The following is a 26,048-nucleotide window of genomic DNA, read 5'->3' as shown; positions in this document are numbered from 1 at the left end:
CACACTTGTCCGCATGTGCTGCTGAGGGGCCAGCTGCTGCCCCTCGCCTGGTCTCACCACGAGCCCGACAGGGGCAACGAGCCAGGAGGCTGGGGCTCACAGTGGAAGGGATGGCCCTTCTCACCCCTAGGGCATCTTGTGTGCTGCACAGGCTGGCCCTTAGCCCCCCAAACCTCAGAGGGAGGAGGAGGCCCTGCAGACAGGCGGTCACTCCCGGGGTCTCACGCTGGGTTGTGTGACAGGACACAATGGGACAACTGGGGTGAGAGACTGGCTTGTCGTCAGTGTCGAGATCAGACGCCACCAGGTCCTGATCCCATGCTTAGGGTGCATGCTAAGCTCTCTGGACCTTTCCAAGGAGCTCTGTAAAGCTCAGCTCTTGGAGTCAGACAGAAGTAGATCTAAACCCTGCCACACAGATAAATCCTGGGCAACCTCCTCCCCGCCCTGTGGAGCTGTGCTGAGGGAGCGAGGGGTGTGGGGACGTGGCTGAGGCTGTCTCTGGTCCCACTGCCCCCACCTCGACTGGCACGTACCACTCTTCCTCATGACCAGGACATCGCCACACTCATCCTCAATGGGCAGGAAGATCTCGGGGACCACGATGAGGATCCTGCGCTTGGGGGGCGGCGAGATGTGCCACACGCACTCGGCATTGGCCGGGTAGTCGCCAGGGTAGTTGGGGGACTCGATGTAGCCCGTATAGTCGCCAAGCTCGCCGCCGCAGTGCTGGTCTGTGGGCACCGTGGCCCGTGGGCCTGCTCAGGCCTGGCTGGACGGGTGCCCTGGCCGGCTGGGCCCTCAACAGCCTTGGAGGCCCAGGGCAGGACTGGCAGGTGCTCTGTCCCCACCTCGGCTCACCTCCACCCGGCCCTCCCCGCCAGGCCCTGAGCCAATCTTCTCTTGGGGACCCTGCCGAGGCTGCCCCTCAGTGGGAGCGCAGGTCCCCGGTCCCATATTGGTTCTCTGAGGCCCAGCCCAAGCGTCTCTTTCCTGGACACCCTTGGCTGCCCCGCCTGACTCTCTGGCCTGGGCCTTGTCCTAGCCTCTGCTTGGAGCCGCATGCCCCTCTGGCAGGCCCGCTGAGTGCCCCTGCAGGTGTCAGCTCCCCGGCCGGCCCCTGTTGTCCTCCTCGTGTCTCAGCCAAGCTGCAGGGTGAAATCCCAGGGAACCCCAACTTCCCCTTTCTCTCCACTCACTTTCTGTCCATTCCTTCACCCCACATTCCCTGGGTACCCGCCAGGCGCCAAGTGTGGTCGCCCTCCCCACGGAGCAGGAAGGCTCCGGGACAAGCAGGTGACACACTGAGGAAACAGATACGTCTCCCTTTCTTCGTTTCTTAGCCAAGCTGTGTGTCCTGAAGAGGCCAAACATGACATTTTTATTAGCTAAACGGTTCCTGGCCGTAACCTGAGTTCTGCAAAGAAAACTGAAGGTAAATATTAAACCTACTTAATTTTCTCATACATTTCATTTAAAAATCTTCTCCTCGTGTCAAAATTTCTGGGAAACATTTCATTTTCACCTTATTATTCCAGAGGCTTCCCTCCCATTTGGTTTCCCCACTTTTACTCATTAGGACATTTAAAACCCTGTCTCTGCTGAGTTCCCCCATTGCACATGCTCTTCCGCCCCTGGAGGCCACAAGCTCAGGTGGGGGACAGCCCTGGGCAGAGCAGACGGCGTCTACTTCAGGATTAAATCCCCTTTGTGGGCCTCTAGGCTGTTCCAGACATGACCAGCAGCCCAGGAAAGGGATAACTGACTGGACACTGATTAGGAAAACGGTAAAATACCAGAAAATATGCCCCAAAGGACACTGAAAAATGAATTAAAAATACCTGAAATAAAGACAGCATCCTCTTTTTTATCCCCAAATGACTTGCTAAGTCAGGAGCTTGGATAGTGTTTATTTCCCAAATTGTCTTACGCTGCCCACGTTTCTTCTGACTAAACTGAGCTTCTTGTCCACGAGAAGCCTGTCTGACTCTCTCCTCGCACTTCCGCACCTTGTACACACTTAGCGTCCTGCTTCCCATGGCTCAGGGTGTCAGCTTGCACCCACTTGGCAGTCCAGACAGAGCACGCCTTCAGAGCTGCAGGGCCTGGCCCTGGGAAGCTGCCCCACAAGACTTCTGCTCCCTCCCTGGCACAGGGCCTGGCTTTTCCCTCTACAGACCCAGAGCGCGAGCAGGGCCTGGCCTGGCACAGAGGCACAGGCCACCCTGGTGAGTGACAGGAACTGATGAAGGATGGGTGCAATCACGTCGCCCTGCAGAGCGGGCCAGGCCAGGCTGCACCCCCCGTGCCATGGGGTTCTAGGTGGATGCAGGGCTCCCGCAGGCATCCCACTGAGGGATGTGCAGATGTGAGGGAGCAGAGGGGAGTCACCAGTCTCCCTCGGACCCCAGGTGAGGTCAGGGCTCACTCTGCCCCCCATAACCTGTCCCCCGCCCCTGCCCCCGTCAGGTTCCCAGTCCCCGGCCGTGGGAGGAGCAGCACCTACTTTTGCAGTGCGTGACGTTGGTGGAGCCATCGAAGTCGGTGCTGGTGTTGCCTGGACAGGTGATACAGTGGTTCTGGCCGAACTCGGGCTGGTAGGTGCCGACGGGGCAGCGGATGCAGCGGTGGGTGGTGGTGTTGTAGTGGTGGCCTGGGGAGCAGTGCACTGCGGGGGCGGGGGTGGTATTGGTGGGAAAGGTCAAGGGGCATTCTCCACTCTCTCCCTCCCTCGAGGTCTGTCTCAGCAGAGTTCAAGCCCTTCCCCACGGCCCAGTGACCTCCCACTACCTGCACCCAGCCCCTGAACAGGCCGATCCTTCCGTTCCCTATTCCCGTCCACAAGTGCGCACAGTGCGCTGTGGACCACCGGGGACGGAGCCGTGCGCGAAGCAGCCGAGGCCCTACCCCTGAGGCTCACACCCTACTCATACTATGCAGCATGCAGCTTAGTTCATATGTTCCGTGGGAATACATGTTGTCAGGCCAGGTGTGGAGCTCTCAAGAGGGAGGCTGGGGAAGGCAGAGTGAGGGGATTCTGAGTGGAGACTGAGGAGTGTGGAGCTGGCTTGAGGCCGCCTCGGGGAGGGGTTAGTAAAGCGCAGGCCCTGAGCCAGGTGTGTGTTTGTGCCAGGTGCAGTTGGAGTGGAGGGCCGGAGGCAGTGCTGGCTGGAGGGGAGGTCAGGGGCCATGTGAGCCAGCTCCTGGCATCCCAGGGGCCATGGTGAGGACTAGGCCTCCCTCTGAGCGAGGAGGGCCACCTGGAGCCTTTGCATCTTCCCGGCTGCTGCACTCGGAGCCAGCTCTGGGGGTGATGGTGGGGGCGGAGGCCCAGGCAGGACAGGTCAGGGCCACCCGGGGAGTGGTGGTGGTGGCCTGGATCAGATTGGCAGCAGTGGGGCGGCAAGAAGTCCCTGAAGTCTGGGTCTGCTTAGAAGATGGAGCCGGCAGGGGCTGCAGACAGAGTGGATGTGAGGGAAGAGGGAAGGAGGACTCAGGTGAGCGCCTGGCAGGATGGGGCTGCTGTGAACGAACGAACGGAGGGGGAAGACTGCGGGGAGAGGACGAGGCGGCTCTGGACGTGTGGAGCTGGAGGTGCTTGTGAGACAGAGCGTGGAGTTGTCCCCTGGTGGGAGGGCAGAGTGGAGTTCAGGGGAGAGGCTGGACTAGAGACAGAAACTGGGGTCACCCGTACAAAGATGCTATAGAAAGCGAGCAGAGGAGACGACTTTATTCCGACTCAGGTGTGAGTGCATCGGGCCCGGGACGTCCCAGATCTACCAGGGTGAGGGGGGAGGCTGAGCCGGGGCACAGGCCCAGGAAAGGTGCTCCGAGGGACCCGGTCATGGGAGATGTGGACTGAGAAGTGACTCGGGCTCCAGCAACGCAGGGATCCTGTAGGCTGCCTTGATGGGAGCAATTATGGGGAGCAGTGGGGGTGACAGTCTGACTGGCTGGTGGGGTGCAGTAAAGAAGGGGAAGAGAGGAAGTGGAGCCCAGACACTCTTTCTACAAGGTTAACAGGAAAGGGGAGCTGGAGGGGACGTGGGGCTCGAGAGTTGGGGTTTTCTTTTTCAGATCGGGAGGATTCAGAGCAGTCTGCGTGTTCAGCAGGTGGGGAGAGCTGCCCCAAAGGCTGACGCCTGAGAGGGAGCTAGCGGAAGGGGTAGCAGGGTCATCAGCGGAGAGCGGGGTGGGGTGGAGTGGATCAGTGTCCGGACTGCAGGCCCTGGGCGGCCCTGAAGGGAGAGTCTCAGTTAAGGTGAGACCTCTACCTCACCCTCACTGCCCGGCTGCCTCCAGACTTCTTCACCTTCCTCCCCCTCCCAGCCTTCCTTCTAGGGGAGCTCTAAGCCCTCCCCAGTGCCTCAAGGAGCTGGCGGCTGCCCTTTATTGCTCCCAGGGCTCAAAGCTCCAGACTGCAACTACTGCGCCTGCCTGGCCCTCTCATCTGAGACCCTGGGGCAGGCTTGTGTTGGACCCCTCTGTCCCCATCCTAGTATGCGCTGCAGTGCTGGTCACCAATGTCCGCCACCCGAAGGCTCCGGGCTCCTCCCCTGACCTTGGAGGTCTGCCAGGGCAGGAAATGAGAGGGTTGAGAGAAAAGGTCCCTGAGAAGCCCAGCTCGGCCCCACGGGGTGGGTAGAGGGGTCCTCACCTTTGGCCTCACAGTCTTCGAAGGAGGCGGTGCCCTCGTGCTTGGTGAGCAGCCCCCCTCCGCAGAGGAAGCAGCCGGTGCGCCCGGGCTCGGGCTGGTACGTGCCCACAGGGCAGGCCTGGCAGGGCCTGAAGCCGTCAGCAGAGAAGAAGCCCGCAGAGCACTGGCCTGGAAGTCAGAGGTCATGGCTCAAGCTGGCCCAAGGGGTTGCCTCAGTCCATGCCCTGCTCTCAGCCTTCACCTGCCCCTGGGCAGCAAGGCTGGGGGTGCAGGGAGGAACCTGGAGGAGGAAGCCTGGGCTGCGCAAGGCCTGGCCCCTAGTCCAGATGCTGCCAGAGGCTCACGTGCCGTGTGGCCTTGGCCGGGCCTGGCCTTACTTCTCCCACCAGCAAGAAGGGCTGCAGGTTGAAGAGCAAGTGGCCTTGCTGCTGAGCTGGGAAGTGTGGACCCCACACGTGGAGGCCGGAGGCCGTGGGAGGTCATTTATTTCAGAGGGGCTCTCCAAGGGGGGCAGGTGCACTGTGTGTGCACATGGGAACTGGGGCTGTGGAGCTCCAGGCTGATGCTGCCTTGTCCATCTGCAGGGCTGGGCCAGAGCAGAGGGAGGGGGGTCTGTGAGGTTCCCGAGGGCACAGCTGGGACAAAGCGAGGGGACAACACATTCTAGCAAAAAGTCAGGATGCAGAGGGTGTTCCGGCATTGAGGGAGTAGGGGGTTCAGTGCCCTCTCAGCCCAGACCTTGGAATTCTGTGCTCCCACCAGCATCCACTCTGGGCTCTCTAACAGTCACCACCACCCCTGGGGGGAGAGACCACACTCCTGGAGGGTGCAGTGGGCCAGAGAGCAGCCGGCCACCCTGCGGAGATCTGGGGCTGGGCTCTGATATCTCTATCCCCCAGAGAAGGCTGGAGGTCTCCACCACCCTAAGGATCCCATGCACCCACCTCGCTGGCACACTTTTCCCCACCCATTCTCTTGGTGATCCCCACAGTGGGGATCCCTCCCACAGGAAAGGGAGGTTGATGGGGGGTGTGGGGCTTGAGCCCATTTCACAGAGGATTTTTAAGTGGGATAGTAACTGGAAAAGCTCTTTGCAAACCAAACTGTGCTTGGTAAATTGAACAAGGGTTTTCCAAACCCTGTATAAGGCGGCTGTAAAGTTCTTTGTGTAGAGCGCGGTCTTGCCCAAGTATACGGCACACTCCGTAAAGCATTCTGATGATGATGGAGTGCTCCACGAAGTGTAACACAGAGCCCCGTGTACCTCCATTATAAACCATAAGCTGACCTGTAAACAATCAAGTGTTTGCAAACTGTAAAGTCCTTTCCAAACTGCATGATGCAATTTTAAAGTACTGAGTGCGGCCCAGCACTTGCTAACTGCTGTGCCCTCTGACACGTGGGCGCTGTGGGTCTCAATGGATTTTGTAAGTGCAGCTGCATGGAAGTCATGGCAGGCTCTGGGAATGGCAAAGAGTTTTAAAAGTATCACAAGGCACCCAGGCCTTCATTTTGGGAGCCTCAGTGAGACAGGAGGCACCCCATCCTCGCCCCAGCCTCTCCTTCTAGGGTGGGCCAGCACTCGCCTCCACACTCGGATACGTTGCGGGCACCAGCCAGGCCGAGTCCGTCGCTGCTGGGGCATGGTGTGCAGCTGAGCTGGCCGTCTCCGTCCTGGTAGGTCCCTGGTGTGCACGGCACACACTGGCCGGGCTCTCCGCTGAAGTAGGTGCCAGGCCCGCAGGCCACTGCAGAGGCAAAGTGGAGAGATTGCTGGTGGCAGAGGTCGGGAGCAGTGGCCGGGCAGTCTGTCTCCTGGTGCCTCAAGCCCAGGCTCTGTCCTACCAGATGGGGCACAGCCCTCGTCCCTGTGGCTGAAAGCGTACAGACGGGCCCAGATTCATCCCAGAAGAGCCAGGAGTAGGAGCCAGGCGGCGGCCATCTGTGAGGACCCTGGAGGCCTGACCCTGGTCTCGAGCACCCTCCTGGGTGCTCCTGCTCAGGGTCCTCTGCAGACCCCTCCCCCTCAGCCCTCTGGTAGATGCCTGTGTCCCAGGGCTCTGCTGTTGGGACCTTTGTTCTCTCTCTACTCCACATCCTGCCCTCCAGCCCTGACCCCCAGCCTGTGTACTAACTGCCTCCGGATGTCCCACAGTCCTTTCGTCCAAACCAAGCTCCCCTGCCCTGCTCTTTCCTTCCTTGCGTGGTCGAGTTGGCACCTGAGGACCTGGGGCTGTGCAGAGGAGTTGGGGGAATGAAAGAGGCATGGGCAGGAAGGCCTGGTGGCTGGGGACAGTGGGAGATGCTGGGCTGAAGAGCGAGCCAGTGTGGCCGGCTGCACAGAGCAAAGCAGCAAGCTGATGAGTACATAAGGCCACTGATTGAGAAAGTGAGTTAAGGAGAAAGGGAGCCAAGTGTCTCAATGGAGAAGATATTTAGAGACACGGAAAGAGGGAAGGTTAGAAAGAACCCTGAGGTATTGAATTGGAGATATTGGTATGAACTTGTGGTTTTCTAACACACACACACACACCCCTATAGAAACAGTGCAGGTATGTATGGGGGTATGTGTATGCATACCTATACTGGCTAGTTCTGTCCAACGAGAGGGCCCAGAAGCAATGACACTCCAGCAGCAATGACCCTCCAGTAGCAATGAGCACCCCAGCTTTTGGCTCCTACATGTCATCCTCCTCTAAAAGGAACCAGGGGTCCTTGGGGATTTGGGTGATTCCAGGGGCTGGGGTAGGGAAAGTACAAGTTGAGTCTGAGACATCTTTAGTGCCAGACAGTAAGAGAAAGCTCAACAACTGAGGGGGACATGTCAAAGGAGACAGGAGCAGCCTGACGGGGTGCCTACTGCCTAAGCAGGGACAATCTGAGCACTGAATTAAATAACGTCAGGAATGGATCACAACTTAGTGAGTGAAAGAGAAATCTATGAGTCCATACTGATAGAAATACATAAATATACAGATACACACACACGTACATACATACATACATAAGTCGGGGAGAAGGGAGAGCTCTTTCTTACAGTAGAATGTTAACTAATAAACGTAGAAGGGATGATAGAAACAGAGAATATCCGCTTGGCAACCATTGTAGAGGTGGCTGCTCTGGTGGGAGTTGTCAGTGAGTGCGATGGCTGGTGGGTGAAGTTTGATGAGAAGCAGGATGTTGGTATAAACTCAGAATACACCCCCAGAAAATCCTAATCAACGCAGAGGGAAAATGGTGAATTAAAGTGGAGCAACTGTGGTGGGCTGGGTTAATATCCTCTGCCCCCGATGGGGGCGCTGAAGAGCAGGCATCGACCAGCCTCCTTCACCCGGACTCTGCCTGGCCACCCTGCCTGAGCCCCTGCTGTGGGCCTGGCCTCACCTGCTTCCTTGCAGCACGCGCTGCACCCCTGGGTGGCCCTCAGCCTCACGTGCATCTTCGCTTTGCTCCTCCTCTGGGAAGCCTTCTCTAACCACACAGACTGGTCCCTATGCCCCTCACGCCCCTCCACTGTGGCCCTGCTGGCCTGTGCTCTCCCTGTGCCATCCCTCCTCAGGATTGGGGAGTACAGATGCTGACCAAGTGAGAGCCCTGCCCAGGGCCCGGCACCAGGGGAGTGCTCTTTAAACGACAGCCATTATGATGAGTAGACGGGGCCTCTCTCTGACAGGCCTCTGCGCCTCTCTATCTCCCCCGTGTGCTGTTTACCCGGGTCGCAGTGGAAGGAAGGACAGAGGAAGTTTGCCCAGTTGACATGTGAGTGGCTGTGGGCAGGAACTCACCACATTTGCCGTCCTGTAGCACCTGGCCTGTGATGCACGCCCCCTGGCCCTCCAGGGCCTTGTTCGGCCGCTGGGCCACTTCGTACTCAGTGCCTGCAACCTGGACGGAGAACTGCTGCCGGCTGATGGACTTCCGCAGAGTCTTGATGGCAGCCTGCAAGCTCTGCTCTGCTCGCTTCCGCAGGCAGTCCGCTGCGCAGGTCTCTGCATGGGCGGGAGAGACGGTGACCTGCAACCCCCTGGGAGCTGCCTCTTCATGGAGGCTTCCCCTCTGCCAGGCACTACGCTGCGCCCGGCCTCTGCTTGGAGCCCATTCTCACAGCAGCCCTGAGGTGAGGCACCATGGCTGCGTCCATCTGACAGAAGAGGAGACTGAGGCTCCGAGAGGTAGGACCTGCTCAAGGCCACGCAGCAGATCTGAATAGAAACCAGGCCTCTGTGACTGCAACACATCACCTCCCCAGGACACAACTCCTCCATGCCACTCAGACACCCTGGAGGCTGCCACGGTCCCCAGGAAATTGTCCAGCTCTCTGGCCTTTAATCCAAGGCCCCTCGTGGTCTGGCCCCTGCCTGCCTTTCCAGTCCTAACCTCCGGAACTCTGACCCTCACTGTGAACTCCACTTTCTAGCCACCTTGCCCTACTCACTGCTTCCTGAACACATCCTGCTCTCTCTGATGTCGGTGCTTTTGTCTATTCTATTCCCTCTGCCTGAATGCCATGCCCTGCCATCTCTTCCACTTGGTGAACTTTGATTTCACGTCCTGATTCAAATGGTGCCTCTTTTGGGAAGACTTCCGGGGCCCCTCTCTTGGGGAGAGGCCTCAGCTCCGTGCCCTGTTTGTTCTCATGCTCCCACCATCTAGAGTTCCCCTTGGCACTGGGTAGTTTGTGTGAGTGTCTGCCCCTCCATGGCTGGGAGTGTCACCAGTGTGGGGACCACGGTGTGGTCCTCTCTTTCCACAGCGCCCAGGGCTGGGCACACACAGCACACGTTTGCTGACAGATCTCAACTCCTGCCACAACTCAATGCTCACTTACAGCCAAGAGGAAAGCACTGGTATGAAACACAAGCCAGCATTACAAGCCCCCTCTGGAAGCTGGGAAGACAGGTCTTTGGCTTGACTGCTCTGGGGAGCTGCAGGCATCAGCCTTCCCAGGCCCTGGCGAGGGGTGGGGGCGGGGTGAGGCTGCGCGGCTGTCACTGTGGGCCCTGAGCCCTGCTCCCCTCAGTGCCCTGGGCCTCCTCTCCATCCCGGGCTACAGGCAGCTGTGCTAAGGACCCGCACTGACTCTTGACACTTGTCCTGCTTGCCTGGCCAGCCTCCACCTCTAGGAGCCATGGCTTGGTGGGAGCCCAGCTTCCTGCCCGGCAGACCTCGCCAGCCCTCCCAGTCCACTCTCCTCCCTGAGGCCCTCAGCAGCCCACAAGGGAACCCCTCACCCACCTGAGGCCTCTTCCATCTTTGTCTCAACCTCGAACTCTGCTGTGATGTGGGTCACCTCCTTGGATGGGGACTTTCGGCCACGGCGCCTTTTCTTGGAGGAGTCACACTTGAGGGTCACAAAGGTCACGTGGCAGTTTTCTGGACAAGGAAGGGACCACTGTGGCAAAGGTGGCACGGGGCAGGGAGCAGGGTCCTACTTAGCCTGGCACATAGATTGCCATTGGTAAGGGTCCCACCTTGCCTAACAGTCCATGGTGCAGACAGGGAAACTGAGGCTGGAGAAGGCCAGGACTGGCTTGAGGTCTCGTGAGGGGCTGGCAGTTGAGCCAGGCCCTGCACCCAGCCCTCTGAGTCCATTGCACTGCTGCATATGGAGGCCCCTCGTGCATAGTCCTTAATGCAGCTATGCAGCCCCAGCCCACGGTGACTCGGCCCCCGTTAGGCCTGCTGAGTGCTGAGGTTTGTCAGGTTTGAGGAGGAACCCTAAGGTGCTCAGGAATCCTCATGGAAACAGAGCTGGGATGCCTTCCTCCTGGGCCCTTCTCACCATGCTTTCGTGGTGCTGTGCCCCGAGCCCGGAACATCCTTTTTGGCCACTGTCATTCAAGAAAGAGCTGCTGAGTGAGCCCTGTGTTCCCTCCATTTGGACACAACCAGGCTACGCAGAAAGCCCTTGCTCTAGGGGAGCTCACTTAACCCCCAGCAAGGCAGGGACGAGGGACCCCAGGAATGCTACAGGACCCAAACTTTCCATTCAATGGCTAGCCTTCTTCCCAAGGGATAACACCGCTGTCCACAGTGCACCGGGCACGGCTCCTGGGGCTAAGGAACCGTGGTAGTGAGGACAAAGAAAGGCCCCACCCTTGGAAACTCAGTCCCACTCAACCCTGGACTCCCAGCTCCCAGGCATGGGGACCCCCCCTGCCCACCCTGTGTGGGTTGGCACCAGGGCAGCTCACTCACCCAGCAGCAGCTGCCTCAGGGCCTCCTTTGCTGGCTCCCGGCTGCGGGGCTGGAGGAGGCACTTGGCATCTCGGATCTTGAAGCGGGCCTTCTGCCTGATGGAGGTGTCGGGGGCACCTGGGGAAAGCCAAAATCCCCTCAAGTGGTGGCTTCTCCTGTGGGCAGGGAGGTAGTGGGGGGCCAGGGGCTGCAGAGGGAGTGCCTGAGTGTAAGGCGGCTGCTGCGGGGACAAATCCACCGGGAGCTGGGGGTGGGTGAACCTGCACTGCCTCATTTCTCTCCTTGCAAGCCCTGGAAAAGGTGAAAGCATGTAGGGCCAGGGGCCAGCCAACCCGGGGTCTACTGCGGAGGAGGAAAGGAAGGCCTCCACCTCCTCCCTATCACCAAAGCCAGTTCGTGGGGCTCGTGCTTTCAGGAAATGGGGCAGGACAGAAGAGAGAGGGAAGCAAGGAAGGGAAGGGGCTTCGAAATAATACAGATGTCCAGAACCACTGAGTCCTTTGAAAGCAAATCACAGCCCCTTGAACTAAAGAATCCTACAATCACAGATGCTCAGAACCACAACATGCATGCTGATCACGCGTACACACATACACATGATACACAGAGGCACCCCCATCACCGAATCCCGCATCCTGAATAGGAAAAGCCGCTGAAGACACAGCCTCCTGCTCCTGCTGGCTGCGGAGTTGGCTGCTCTGTGCTGACCGGGACCTGACCGGTTGGTCTGAAAGGGATCATGCTCTGGTACTTCTGGGGCAGGGTCTTCCAGGATGGCTCTGACTCTGGGAGCTTTTAGGACCTCATGGCCACAGCAGATGTAACTCACTTCACTGAAACTGAGTCTGAGACCCATAGACTCACGGCACCTTAGGGTCACTGAATCACTGGAATCATGTCCCAGAGCCTCAGAGCTGGAAGGGCCCTTCCATGGTCCACTGTCCCTGGGCTGGGACTCAGCCTGCAACCTGCTTGCTTCTAGGTCCCGGCCCTACTCTTCTCTCCCCAGCACCCTGGGCCATGCTGGGCAGGCCCCAGTCCAGGAAACTCTTCCCTGGGCCGTACCCTGCCTCTCCCCACAGCATGGTGCTGGATGCAAAATCAAGGTGTCACCCAGGTGCATGTGGCATGGACAGGCCAGGGCCTACCTGAGCAGCTGGGCCCAGTGCTGGAGCTGGTGCTGTTGCGTTTCTGTAGCGTCTTGCCCTGGAGACTTGGGACACCGCAGCTCAGACTGTAGCTGTTTTCCGAGTCTGCAGAGAGGCCAGTGATGAGGCAGGCCTCGGTGCCCCTCCATTCCAGCACCCCCAGATCCTGGGGGCCTCAGAGGGGTCGACGAATAAGATGAAGGTCAGGACTGACTCTTATGTCAGTTCATTTCTGCTACACGGCTACGGGGCAGGAGGGAGCCCACTGCACTGCTGAGAGGGACACTGCACCCCAGGACACTGACAACCAGACGGCTGCCCAGGATCACTCAGTGATTACTCCTAGGGCAGGCTCTTTCCTGAAGAACAGCAGGGAGCAGGGACTGGACCCCAGGGAAGGAAACCCCACCCCCACCGTGCCATCCAGGACAGTTTCCGGTTACCTGGCATGAAGAGCGTGTGGGCCGGGCAGGAAAGGAAGCAGCTCTCCACACCGCCCACCTTGCTGCAGGACAGCTGGGCCCGGGGGTAGGCCTTGGCCCGAGAAAGGCACTTGCCCATCTCTGAGGAGAAGAAAAACACGAGAGGGCTTGAGGGGGCCAGGGCAGAGGCCTTTTGGAGCCAGCAGGGCCCCGGAGCATGGACCAACAGGGACTCCCACCACACCTCTGTCCTGGGGCCAGACCGTCTTGGTGGGAAGGGGCTGGGGGATGGCAGGGTCCACATCCATTTGGACATGTGGGGATGCTGGGCCCAGAGAGCTGGCTTGCTCCCTCCTTCCCTGACATCAGTCCGGGCTGTCTGTGAGAAGGTTCACGCCCTATGCCCAGACCCGAGGGCAGGGCCGGGTTCTCCAGAGCAGGTGTCCATGCCCATCTGGGAAAGGAATGGCTGAAAACGGACACGGGCTTCCTGGCAGTGACTGACCTCTAAGTGTGGCAGGGTCACTAGGAAGCCCTCTCTGGGGCGGCCCCTGGACACATCCACCAGGTGTCTGGAGATGTCCCAAACTGAGCTCTTCAGAGTTTCTCATGTGTGTATTTATCTTCTGAGGATTAAAAAATTCCCCAGACTCCTAGGAAAAGACTGACAGTTCTACAACGCTGGTAAACCTCAGAGCTGATTTTATAGATGTCTGATTGGTCAATGACAACTGGCTTAAAGGAACACGCCTATCACACTCTGAGGCCGTCATCAATGGTGGAGTCACTCCAGTGAACGGGCTGAAATAGGGGACTTAGTTGGAAAAATAAATTGGAGTGGGAAATTGCCAATTTGGATGATCTTCAACATGTGGCTGAACATTTTCAAGAAGTCTTTAAAAAGTAAATAGTCTAGAAATAAAAACAAACTTATTGCTCTTCACATAAAACATCTGGCCCCTCAAATAAATACAAGACCAAAAGTCCTCTGTTGCCAAGGAATCAAGAAACTACAAATAAAACACTTGCAGACAATGCAAGCCAAAAGGGCCACTGGAGGAGCCAGTGTTCATACGGTTAAGAAATAGAAGGACAACCAGTGGGCCGGCCCCATGGCGTAGCGGTTAAGTGCGCGCGCTCCGCTACTGGCGGCCTGGGTTCGGATCCCGGGCGCGCACCGATGCACTGCTTCTCTGGCCATGCTGAGGCCGCGTCCCACATATAGCAACTAGAAGGTTGTGCAGCTATGACATACAACTATCTACTTGGGCTTTGGGGGAAAAATAAATAAAATTATTTAAAAAAAAAAAAGAAAAAGAAGGACAACCATCCACCAACTTCTGAGGGAGACTGTAGCCCCCAACAATTCCCTGAATTTCTCTCAATTCCTAAAAGGAATTGTCATTAACTAAGATGGACAACAACACAGCTGTCTTGTTCGCACAGGGGCCTCTAGTTGAAGAGGCAAACCACCGGGCCCTGTGTGTCCTCGCATGTTCTTGCAAAGCACTGATGGCTCTTTCCCCGGGCCATCTCTCAGGGCTGCGTTTGCAGCGAGAGACTTCTAGGGATGAGGTAACATCTCCCTCCAGACAAAGAGCAGGTGGGCTTCTATTCACCCTCAAAGCGGTGAGTTTGCCCAGCTGGGTGCTCCTCAGCTATGACGCAAATACCCTGCCTGCATGGCACCCGCCTGGGTGGACGGTCCCTGGGGCAGGTGAGGAGAACCAGCACAAACATGCTGCTCACGCTGCTTGCTGTGCTGTGAGCACTGAGGTCCGGGGTCTCTGACCCAGGCGTCCTGTGACTTCTGCTGGCCCCCATGAAGCAGCAGCGGGCGAGCTTACTCAGCTTGTACGGAGGGCGAAATCTCTGACCCCACCACACATACCATTAATTCCACCACCGCAGACCATCAAAGCCCTCAGAGAAAAGTTTCAAGTCGCCTAAAAAGCAAGAGGGAAGGCAAATTGACTGGCAGTAAGTAAAAAAAAAGGAAAAAAATATGTTTGCCTTAAAGCAAGAATGTCTGGTTGTGGGAGAATACAAATAAAGATAGTAAGAGGCAAATCTGAAAATGCACAGGAAGTTGTAGAAGGCTCGAGGGGACATGAACTTGATCTACTTTGGTTTACTAAACCACTCAAGTGGTGGGACTTTCTAACAAGCCTCAGTTCTTTCCCGAGTTCCAACCTGTACCTGCTCCTTTGGGACTGTTATCAGAGACAACCGTTCCTTCTCTGGGTCAGAGCCCTACACCTGTGGTGTGGAAGGGTCTACTCTGCAAATGGAACAGCTAACATATACCTAAGAGGTTATTTTTAGAAGTCCCAGAAAATTCTCCTACATAGATTCAATTATAGCTGAGGAGCCTTAACATACCTATATTACGTATGATTCACAATCAGAATCCCTGGGCCGAAGCTTCCACATCAGCAGAACAGCTGCAACAGAGCCAGGAAGAGTCCAGGTTGAGTCTTCCTAGGTTGCCATGAACTTTTTTTTTTTTTTTTTGGCATAAACACACAAAGGTTAGGCCATGCTCTCAGGGTACAAAATCAACCACATGGCAAGCACCAGGACCAAGGCTTGTCTTCCCTGCCTCAGAGCAATTGCAGCCCTGGATAAAGTAGTTGAAGCATCTTTAGATCTTGTACCAAAATCACCTTTAACTCTGAGGGCACCACATGTAGTATGATCCCTACTGTGAACTGAAAACACCTAGTATTTTTTCTGCTTGTCAATGAACTAATTATGGTGTCTGGTTCCTTTCTCCTTCTCATATTACCAGTGAGTAACTCTCCTACCCCTTCCTGAGGGAGAAACTCGTCTTTGTGTGTCTGTATTTCAGAAGTGTTCATATCCAAAATAGATCTTTTGGACACTCTATACCAAATTCCAACTTAATATTGTTTGTTGACGGGACTTATCTTAAAAATAAAGAGATCTTAAAATTCATACGGACATTCAAGGGACGTTCAAGAATAGCCAGATAAATCTTGAACATGAAAAACAAAGTTGGAGGACTCACACTTCACGATTTAAAAACTCACTATAAAGCTACAGTAATCAAGACAGTGAGGTATGGGCATAAGGACAGACAAATACATCAATAGAATAGAATTAAGAGTCCAGAAATAAACCCACACATTTATAGCCAATTGATTTCAAGAGGATACCAAGATAATTCAATGGGGAAAAAGAATAGCCTTTTCAACAAATGATGCTATGACAAGTGGATTGCCATATGCAAAAGAATGAAGTTGCACCCCATCTCACACCATATAAAAAATCAATTCAAAATGGATCAAAGACCTAAATGTAAGAGCTAAAACTTTATTATAAAGCTCTTAGAAGAAAACAGGTATAAATCTTTGGGAACTTGAATTAGGCAATGGTTTCTTAGAAATGACATCAAAAACACAAGCAACCAAAGAAAAAAAACAGACAAATTGGACTTTATAAAAATTAAAAACTTTTGTGCTTCAGAACACACCACGGGGGCCGGCCCCGTGGCTTAGCGGTAAAGTGCTGGCACTCCGCTACTGGCGGCCTGGGTTCGGACCTCGGGCGTGCACCGACACACCGCTTGTCCAGCCATGCTGAGGCTGCGTCCCACACACAGCAACTAGAAGGATGTGCAGCTATGACATACAACTATCTACTGGGGCTTTGGGGAGAAAAAGGGGAAAAAAAAAAAAAGGAGGAGGATTGGCAATAGATGTTAGCTCAGGGCTGGTCTTCCTCAGCAAAGAGAGGAAGATTGGCATGGATGTTAGCTCAGGGCTGATCTTCCTCACCAAAAAAAAAAAAAAAAAAAAATTCTCCAAAACACACCACGAAGAAAGTGAAAAGACAACTCACAGAATGGGAGAAAATCTTTGCAAATCCTATATCTAACAAGTGTCTAGAATATATAAAGAACTCTTACAATTGAATAATAAAGACAAATAACTCAATTAAAAAATGGGCAAAGGATCTGAATGTTCTCCAAAGAAGATCTACAAATGGACAATAAGCACATGAAAAGATGCTCCACATCATTAGCCATCAGGGAAATGCAAACCAAAAGCACAATGAGATACCATCTCACACCCACTAAGAGAGCTACAATCAAAAAGTCAGATAATAACAAGTGTTGGCAAGGAAGTGGAGAAATTGGAACCCTCATACACAGCCACTTTGGAGAATAGTCTGGCAGTTCCTCAAACGTTAAACATAGAGTTACCACATGACCCAGCAATTCCACCCCTAGGTGTCTACGCAGGAAAACTGAAAACATATGTTCACACGGAAAATTTTGCGTGAATGTTCACAGCAGCATTATTCATAACAGCCCCAAGCTGGAAACAATCCAAATGTCCATCAACTGACAAATGGATAAACACAATGGGGTATAACCATACAGTGGAATATAATTCAGCAACAAGAAGGAATGAGGCACTTACACACGCTGCGACATGGGTGAACCTTGAGAACATTACCCTAAATGAAATAAGCCAATCACAAAAAGCCACAGATTGTATGATTCCACTTACACGAAATGTCCAGGATAGGTGAATCCATAGAGACAAAAGCAAATTATGGTTGCTGAGGGCTGGGGGGCTTGAGAGGGAATGGGGAGTGATGCTATGGGCACGGGGTTTCTTCTTGGAGTCATGAAAATGCTTTAAAATTGATTTTGGCTGCACAACTCTGTGATTATACTAAAAACCACTGAATTGTACACTAAATGGGTAAATTGTCTGGCATGTGAATTATATCTCAATAAAGAAGTTAATAAAAGCAAAAAAAACCAAAAGGAAGACAGACAATACCAGGCTGGATATGCAAGAATTATCCAGGCTGGAATCAAGCCCCAAGGGACTCAGATTGACTCTAGAGGCCAAACTAGTGGCCCTCTGTAGGGCACGTTAAATTGCTAAAGATAGAAAGGTAAGTACGTACATGGAGAGCTGTAGCATTGGACTCTGGAATGCTTTGAAAGCAAAGAGGTTTACCGTCCATAACTGAAACCCAGAGGCCCAAGTAGAAGAGATGGAAGTTAGATGAAACGCTTCCCGGATCACCGTGTTAAACAGGCTGCTCTGATTAAAGCCCTTCGGCGAGGACTTCCTATAGCAGAGAGAGACAAATCCAGGGAGAGGCTCAAGGATTCCATCACACACACACCACGTTTGGCTTCCTATTTTGCAAAGGAGCCAGGGGAACAGTCAAGTTGTAAGATCCATGAGGATGATCTCTGGTGAAGCCTGGACGGCCACTTGGAACCACCAGACTACCTCACGTGGATGTTGTTAACATCTTCCCCAAGAAACTCATCCCACGAGGGACAAATTGGCTGTGATGTTGGACATTGGGGAGAAACTTTTCCAAGGTAGCCGAGGAAATGACCAGTGCATGGCGCGTCCATAACTAACAGAATCCTGGGTAAAGTGTAAAGATGGGACACAGAGCGGAGTCAAACCCCGAGGGACCCCGTGAGCACCTCCAAATGGATCTTATGGGTTATAAATATGCACTAGGAATAGTATGCTTACTTTTGGGGTGAACTGAAGCAGTCTCTTGTTGAAGAAAATAACAGCACTCACAGGAGCTAAAATATTATTAGATTTTGTGTTCCTTATTTGGGATATTCCAACTTATTTATTTAGTAATATGCAGACACATTTTACTGTGAGAGTCATTCAGAAATTACTCAGAAATTTCACTGTCTTTAATACCCCTAATCTTTTGGAAAAATAGAAATGAGCTTTTCAGAACTTACTGTAAACTCTCCATTTAGAGGTCTTAAACCGAGGTTCTTCAGAGACTCCAGAAGCACACAGTTCGCAGAAATCGACTGTTACCCAAGATTCTGAGAACAGGCAGAGGACTACACAAAGTAGACAGCTTCTTCCTGAGACCATTGGAATAAATTCTCCTAGCTGTGTGCAACCCCTGATTTCCACATGCTCCTTTGCATATGTTTCTTTGTTCTTTGTTCTTTTGGTCACGTTTTCCCACCTTACGCATGTAAGGTTATATACACTTCTCCTTTATCCTATCACTCTTCCCTTACAAATAACAACTCACCTAGATCTAGGCCTTACTAGGGACAGCCACCATCTTTATTCTTCAAATTGGTTCTCCCAAGCTGTTGCTAGGGAAGCCAATACTGAAAAATGGCATAAAGTATGTTACATGAACCTTATTAATTAGGAGACCCTGTACACAATACATAAAAAAGAAGGAAAATGCCCTCGTGCTGAGAGAGGCGGCTTCAGCTGTCTCACATTGTATCTGACTGTTTATCGCAGCAACATGCACAGACAATATCCCTATAGCTCCAAGGAGGTTGATCCCTTCTCTGATATGGAAGCCCGGCTCATCAATGCCACCCCAGGACCACAGCTAAGTGTTCTGTGGGGCTAACAGACCGTTCCGAGTGAAAGACCCCTAATACCCTCAGTGAGCGACACTCTCTTGCAAAGCATCTCAAGTATAATACCCTTCCGAGCGACATAAATAGTACCTGTGAAGCAGACTGTGGCGGCTCTTGGTCCCATCCACAGGAACTGGAGAGCTCCAAGTGCTCATCAAAACTCTGCCCCTCACTTTGGGTGCTATAGTAAATACTGCAGCCTACGGCACGGTGTTGAGGGGCAGGACAAACCAGTCCGACTTCCTAGTGCAGGTGGTCATGGATGATAGTATGGCCTTGGACTTTCTTTCAGCCGACCAAGGGGCTCTGTGCCACAGCCAGTACTTCATTTTGAACCTGGATTCACAGCGGGGGTGAGGTAGAACAACCTACCTCGAGGCCATAAGAGAAAGCAACCTGAATACTTAAGGCAGACTGAGGGAGTTGGTGGGACTGGTTTTCTTGGTCAGCCCTGGGAACCCATAGATCATGGTTCTAGAGGGCCTTCCAGTACCTTCTAATAACACCTTCAGTTATACTTGTTTGTCTCAGTGATTCCATGTCTACCGTCTGGAATATTAACTGTTTTTATATAGTCACAGTCCCAGCAGATGACTTAGAGACAAAAGTGGGATCCAGTCACGCTGACAGTGACCTGTCCACCAGACCTCCACCAGTGACTCTTCCTGGAGGGTCAGTGGCAGTGGAGAAGATCTGGACAAGCCCTGGAGGCCTCTCCTGCAGCTTTGACTGAGGGAGGGACGACCAAAAGGGGGACTGAGAATAAGAAAACACACTTCCCCATAGTCCTAGAGAAAGCCTGTTGGCCCCATAGCGCTGGCAACAAGTAAATGCCAGACCTAGCATGAGGCTAAGGAATCAGTGGACACGCCTATGAAGGCCAATCAATCGATGACAGCCCCAGGCTTGGGAGTCAGCCAACCGATGGCAGATTCACTCAGTGATTGGGCCTCTAAGGCTGGTGTCGACCCACTCCTCCTCGTACCCAGCACAAGCCGTGCTCCTAAAAATGACAACATCCAATCTTTCCTCTAACCAACACAACCCCAAACAAGCTCCTCCCCAAGAAACTCCCGGCAAGACCAGCGGATTGCTTTGCTCAATAAGACTTTGCCTGAACAGCACAGCAATTCTCACTTAAGGAAGCAATCAGTTCAGCTCTTTGATTTCAGATATTAAGTGATGGTATCCACTCTTTGATAGTTTCATTCATTTATTCAACAAATATTTACTGAGCGTCTACGATTGCCAGGCTCTGTTCTAGATGCTGGGGATACAGCAGTGAACAAAACAGGCAAGAAACACCTGCTCAACTGTGGAGAGCGTGTATTCTAGCGACGACACAGACAACACCCGACAGGAGTAACAGGAGTATGTATAGATATATATCGTGTCTGGTGGTGCGAGGTGCAATGGGAGGATAGGACAGTGGGAGCGCAGCGGGGGCGGGCGGAGGGCAGCAGGGGCGGGTTGTTGCTCTGGGTTGGTGGGCAGGGAAGGCCTCACAGGGCAGAGGCCTCAGGGAGTGAGGAGCTCTCCAGGCCAAGAGAGGAGCAGGCACACGGCTGTGTTGAGGTGGGGGGACTACACCCGCGAGGTCAGTAAGGCTGGCCTGGGGCGAATGAGGGGGAGGGCGGATCAGGCCAGAGTGTAGTAGCCTTTGGGTTCTGAGGACTCTTGGCTTTGCTTCTGCATGAAGAGGAGTCACTGCAGGGTTCTGAGCAGAGAGGAACGGTTTCTGACTTAGATTTAAAGGGGTCCCTCTGGCTGCCCTAGGGATGGTAGAGCATGGTGGGGCAAGGCCCTGAGCCTTTTCAGGGACAGAGCCTAGCACCCAGAGCTGACTAGTGAGTAGTCAGTACGTGTCTGTGGAATCAGTGAAGATGGGGGAACTCAGCCTAGAGGGGCCCTGAGGACCCAGGGCACACCAGCAGAGGGTGCATGAACCTTGTGCTCTCCAGGACCCCTGTCCCCGTGGACATTGTGTGGCTGGTGGCTGGGGCAGAGGGTGGGTTTGCAAAGACTAAGGTGCCCCTGGTCCAGGCTCTGATGCTGCTGCACCCAGTGGAAGCACCCCCTCCACTCCCCCCATCTTTCTCGGCAGGACAAGGGGGAGCTGGGGAGCTGAGGCCTCCACACTCCACTCCCTCTAGGCTTCCAGCTCCTCCTGAGCCCACAGCTCCGGCTGCACACACCGCCCCCCCGTCTCCACCCACCTCTGCGCCCCCCTGCCTCCCAAGGTCCGTTTCTGTGCCTCTGGAGGACACCAAGTGTGCCCTTCCACCTGTGTCCCCTCTTCTGTAAGCCCTCATTCCCATGAGCCATATCCCAGCAGCAGAAACCTGCGGAGTAACCCCACAGGAAGAGGGCGGCCCTGCCTCGGCTCGCCCACCCAGAGAAGTCTCCGCCCTCCCCATGCAGGCACCAGGCGGGAGGGGGGAGCCAGCGCCCAGGCCCTTCTTCCTGGGGTCCCAGCGATGGCCACTCCCGGGCACTCACCCACACAGTCCTTCTGGTTCCAGTGGAGCCGCCTCCCTGGTGGGCAGACGCACTCGTAGCTGCCCTTGGTGTTGACGCAGCCCTGCTCGCAGCTCCCGTTGTTCATGCTGCACTCGTCCACATCTGGAAGCACAGGTGGGAGTAAGGGCAGGAGTGGGGCTGGACCGGCCAGCCCAGGCCACACCTGTGGGTCTGGCAGGGCAAGGCCCACCCAGGACAAGAGGGCCGAGAACTCCTGACCCAATCTCAGCCTGACACTGTCACTGGAGGCAGACACACAGCCACACAAGTCACATACATGAGCACACACACACACACGTACGCGTGCACACAGAGGGCTCCTACAGACACCAGCACACATCCCTCCCCCAGGAACCTCGGCAGTTTGCTGAACTTGAGCAGCTGCGCCCAGACTGCGGGCAGGGCAGAGAAGTGGCACAAAATTAAAGTTCCAGTCAGATCTTGTGAGGCGGGGAGCAAGCACTGCCCAGGAATCATGGGGCCTTATCTCACTGTGGGACTTTGGACAAGCCCCTTCCCAGCCTGTGTCCCCTCGTGCAGGGCCGTGTTCATGCTGGAGCACAGGCCTGTGAGCGCCCGGGCTGCCTGCATGCGGTGAGCGGCAGGCCCAGGGAAGCTGGCACCCAGGGTTTTGGGGGTCCCTCCAGAAGAATCTGCAGCCCACCCCAGGAGTCCCCCACCCAGCGCCAGTGAGCCTGATCACTTCACTGCCTGACCCCATCCAACCTTCACAGCAGCCGAGCAGAAGGAGTATGGCTGCCCCCAGGTCACAGGAAAGGAAGAGACACCCAGGACCTCGGGGCCATTCTTGGCTCCCCCACCTTTGCCTGCCATGCCCTACATCTCCAAGTCCCACTGTCTGTGGCTCCTAAATACATCTAGAACCTTCTCCCTTCTCTACCTCCCTCCCCACCCTGCCTGAGCTCCCCTAGCTCTCGCCCCCACGCCTGGGGCTGTCTCCCCACTGGTGCCCTGGGTTCTCCTAAACAGGTGGCAGCCAGAGTGATCTTGTTACATGAACTCGACCACATCACACCCATGCTTAAACCCTCCAGTGGCTTCTCACTGCACTGGGAATAAATCCCGAGTCCCCTCCGGGGCTCATGAAGCCCTGAGTCCTCTCTGTCTGCATCTCCCTCCATGCTCCCCTTCCCTAGCGGCTCTCACCACACCACCGCCTCTGGGTCCCTCTGTGCTCCCTCTGCCTCAGTGCCTTTGCACACACTGATCCCCCTGACATACCTCCTCTCATCTTGACCCAAACATTCCCCCTTTAGAATCCCCCCCCCGTCTCCATACTCTGCCCTTCTCTGTTGTCACCCTCTCCCACTGGAATGAATGGTCTGTGGGATTCTCTGCATAGTGGCCATCCCCCGTTCTGGACGGGTTCCCCCATAACTGCTGTTTCCAGGCCTATGCCCATAACCTCACTGAGGCCTGGTGCCCAGTGGATACTTGCTGCCCCCTCCTCCCGTCCTCCTGCCTTGCTCTCTGCTGAGCCCTTCTGCCCACCAGCCCCCAGCCTTGCTTAGGTCCTTCCCAGGCCCACTAGAGTCAAGGTCAGGGTTGGGGTGTGAGGTGCAGTGTGGTGGCCTTGTGGCCAGGCGCGTGCCTCGGGGGGGAGGTGGCCCTGGTGGGCGGGCTGCAGACCTCCGCAGTGGGTTGTCCCATAGAGTATGTAGCCGCGGTGACACAGGCACTGGAAGCTGCCCGGGGAGTTGATGCAGACGTGGTCGCAGGTCCGCTCGAAGGAGCACTCGTCGATGTCTGCGTGGCCACAGGGAGACAAAGTTTGGAGAGGAGTTTCAGGGTGGGGTGGATGGGCACGGCCTGTCACTCCTCAGTCACTCAATGTACATCTGTGCACGACAGTCCCCAGGCCCCGAGGCTTTGTGCACAGGAGATTCAGAGTACATCAGACATCTCGTTGAGGCCCGATTTTCCATTTTGTCTCCATTGACCTTATGGTTTTGGGTTAGAAGTCACCTCACATCTTTTCTGAAGGCGGGCAGGGTAGAAATATTTTGAATAGAAGGCATTACTCTGAATCTCTGCCACTTTAACGTCTCACATTTGGCTGTGATTAGGATGGGTATTGAATTCACACCTGCAGGAAACTAACAGGGCCTGCCTGGGGAAGCAGCTGAACTGGGACATGACACCAGGCCTCTAGGATGCTGACCAAAATGTGTCTTCCTATCACCCCAAGATGTCTCTTGACAAAATAAGGAAAACAGCACAAACAGAGAGAGGGGAGGGAGGGAGTATGCAACCCACAGGGATAACAAAGTAGCCTTGATAGTATGTGAAATTTGATTCTGAGCTTCTGGGCAGCCAGGGTAAAAAGGGAAAGGGGGAAGGTCACAGAGCGCTTGTTACCAGAAAGGAGGAAATGAACCACACGCTCACAGGAGACAAGTCTGTCCTGGCCATGAGTTCTGAGGAAAACGGCTCCCATGGGACAGCTGATGGGGGCTCCTGAGGGCAAAGCAGACACTGGCCTGCCTCTCCACGGGCACTGTAGTTGGAGTTCACTCTTTGAATACATTAGCTCATGTCACTACACGCCTACTCATAACACATGTGTGTTTGTAATAACACGAGCACAAGGAAGGAATTGTGCTGCGGATGCTCAAAGGAGGATGTGATCCCTCCCAGGGGGGATCTGGGACGATCTCTGGATGCTTGTGGCACCTGGGCCAGACCTTGAAGGATGAGGCTAGCTTGGAATGAAGGAACAAGAATTGGGGAAGAGCACTCTAGGCAAAGCTGGGAAGTGGCAGCACGGGGCACCCAGGGGGTTGTGTGGCGCTCAGGGGGCTGGGGAGGTGTCTGGGGTCCCCATCCCAAGGGCCCTGAGTGCCACCAAAGGAGCATAGACCCCTCCCTGCTGGAGCTGGGGAGCCCAGGGCAGTGCTGGAGCAAGGGCAGGGCATGGCCAGAGCCCCAGGCCTCAGAGAGAGGAGCCCAGCAGCAGAAACGTCATCCTCTCCCTGGACCCCCCACCCCTGCCTTGGCAGCTGCCTATGCCCACCTCTCCCATAGGACAGCTGGGGATGCAAAGTCAAGGGCCCTCCCTCGGCTTCCACAGAGCGCGGCAAGGCCCACGGAGAAACAAAGTCCAGGTGTAGAGGAGCCTTGATCGGGGCCTGGACAGATGCTGTGCTCCCAAAGGGCACTTGAGCCCCAAGAGGAGGTCAGGGCTGGGACGCCCATCCAGGGATGAAGAGGTCGAGCCCAGGAGGGAAGTGACTGGCCCTGGACCCTCCCTCACCAGCCTCCTGCTCGCCTTTCTTGGGGCCCTTGGGGAAGCACATCCCTCGCCCCTCAGGGCTGTGTGCTACCCCAGGGCCGACCTCTGAGCTGCACTAACCCACAGAAGCTGCAAGTCCCATAGCCAGACTCTACCTTGTGCAGCCTGTAACTACTGGAACTCCACGGAAAGAAAAGGACTAGACTGCAACAGAGTAATCAGTGATGAAACTGAGCCACTCTCCCGCCACACAGGACATCCTGGCCCCTTCCTCTGCACTCTCTCCCAAAGCTGGCTCCACACGGCACCCCTGTCTCCTTCTCAATGGCCTCATCCAGCCCCACAGGGCTCCTTGTGGTCCCCCAAACTCCCTCAGCCTAACACTTTCTGGGTACGGGTTTGCCTCCCTGGCTCCTCCTGGAAAATGCCTATTCATCCTTCAAGCATTTCACCAATGTCCTCTCCCCCAGGACGCCTCCCCTGACAACTCTCTCCACTGCCCATCCTCTGGGCTCTTGCTGCATCCTGACCATCTCTGGACTTGTCCTGGGCTGTGATTCTTGGCTTCTGCCCAGACCTCTCCTCCCATTACCCCGACTAGTCCTAGCAGGCACCCAGGGACCCTAAGACGGGACTGTTGGAGAGCGCCTGCAGTGTGCCATGCCTTCCACCAGGTGGCAACACGCAACCTCTGAAGCTACTGAGGGAGGCCTGGGGGCCACCAGGAGGGAAGGAGCAGGACAGAGCTGACGAGCTCTGCCACCTGGGACCTGTGCCGATCCCTCCCTGGGCCTCCGTTTCTCATCTATAAAAGAGACAGGTTGGACTGGATGGCTTCTGAGGGCTCCCAGAGCCACAAAGGACAGGGAAGACAGGGAGGGCAGGAGCTAAGGACAGAAAACCGGCCCCCATTCCCTCAGGCCCAGCCCTGCAGGTGGACAAAGCCCACCCCCACACTCACCTCCTCTACTAGGAGCTGCACAAGCCCGGGAGGGGAAGGGCCCTGATGAGGATGGGGATGTCCCGGCCGAGGGCTGACCGGGGCACGCAGGAGGCTCACCTTGGCACGTCCGCTCGTCGGTCAGCAGCTTGTAGCCCTTCCGGCAGCCACACTCGAAGCTGCCCACGGTGTTGCGGCAAAAGTGGTCGCAGCCTCCGTTGTTGACCATGCACTCGTTGATGTCTGCGGGAGCCAAGGGGGCGGGGCGAGGCGAGGCGAGGAGAATGGGCTCGGGCCACAAGGCGGGGACCATGGCCCAGCACCCGCCCTGCCCTGACTTGCCTGCCGCCCATTGCCCAGGGCTGGCCTCAGGTCTCCCAACTGGGCACAGGGGTGGGGGCCCTGGATCACAGTGGTGGGGGTCAGGAGGATGGGTTACACTGCTTCCCCCTCAGACTTGGCAATCCTGGCATTCATGGCATAGAA

At 55.3% G+C, this 26,048-nt stretch overlaps 1 protein-coding gene across 2 annotated transcripts in view; it reads right to left on the bottom strand.

Moving 5' to 3' along the window:
- The window catches only part of SCUBE1 (signal peptide, CUB domain and EGF like domain containing 1), a 138,783-nt gene that overhangs the window by 6,754 nt on the left and 105,981 nt on the right, over window positions 1-26,048 (bottom strand). For both annotated transcript variants that reach the window (XM_087448781.1, XM_087448782.1), the window contains 12 exons: window positions 25,683-25,805; window positions 23,020-23,136; window positions 21,349-21,471; window positions 12,447-12,566; window positions 12,004-12,108; window positions 10,856-10,972; window positions 9,893-10,030; window positions 8,443-8,646; window positions 6,244-6,405; window positions 4,658-4,825; window positions 2,507-2,668; window positions 537-734 (listed from right to left, as the gene is read on the bottom strand). In XM_087448781.1, the coding sequence (XP_087304907.1) occupies window positions 537-734; window positions 2,507-2,668; window positions 4,658-4,825; window positions 6,244-6,405; window positions 8,443-8,646; window positions 9,893-10,030; window positions 10,856-10,972; window positions 12,004-12,108; window positions 12,447-12,566; window positions 21,349-21,471; window positions 23,020-23,136; window positions 25,683-25,805 (1,737 nt within the window). The remainder of the gene's footprint in view (window positions 1-536; window positions 735-2,506; window positions 2,669-4,657; window positions 4,826-6,243; window positions 6,406-8,442; window positions 8,647-9,892; window positions 10,031-10,855; window positions 10,973-12,003; window positions 12,109-12,446; window positions 12,567-21,348; window positions 21,472-23,019; window positions 23,137-25,682; window positions 25,806-26,048) is intronic.

The sequence above is a fragment of the Ceratotherium simum genome, chromosome 25 (genome assembly GCF_057802395.1).
Source record: "Ceratotherium simum simum isolate JZ-2026a chromosome 25, ASM5780239v1, whole genome shotgun sequence".
Lineage (NCBI taxonomy): Eukaryota > Metazoa > Chordata > Mammalia > Perissodactyla > Rhinocerotidae > Ceratotherium > Ceratotherium simum.
Note: the sequence above shows the minus strand (reverse complement) of the source record. Positions and strands in the feature narration are given on the sequence as shown.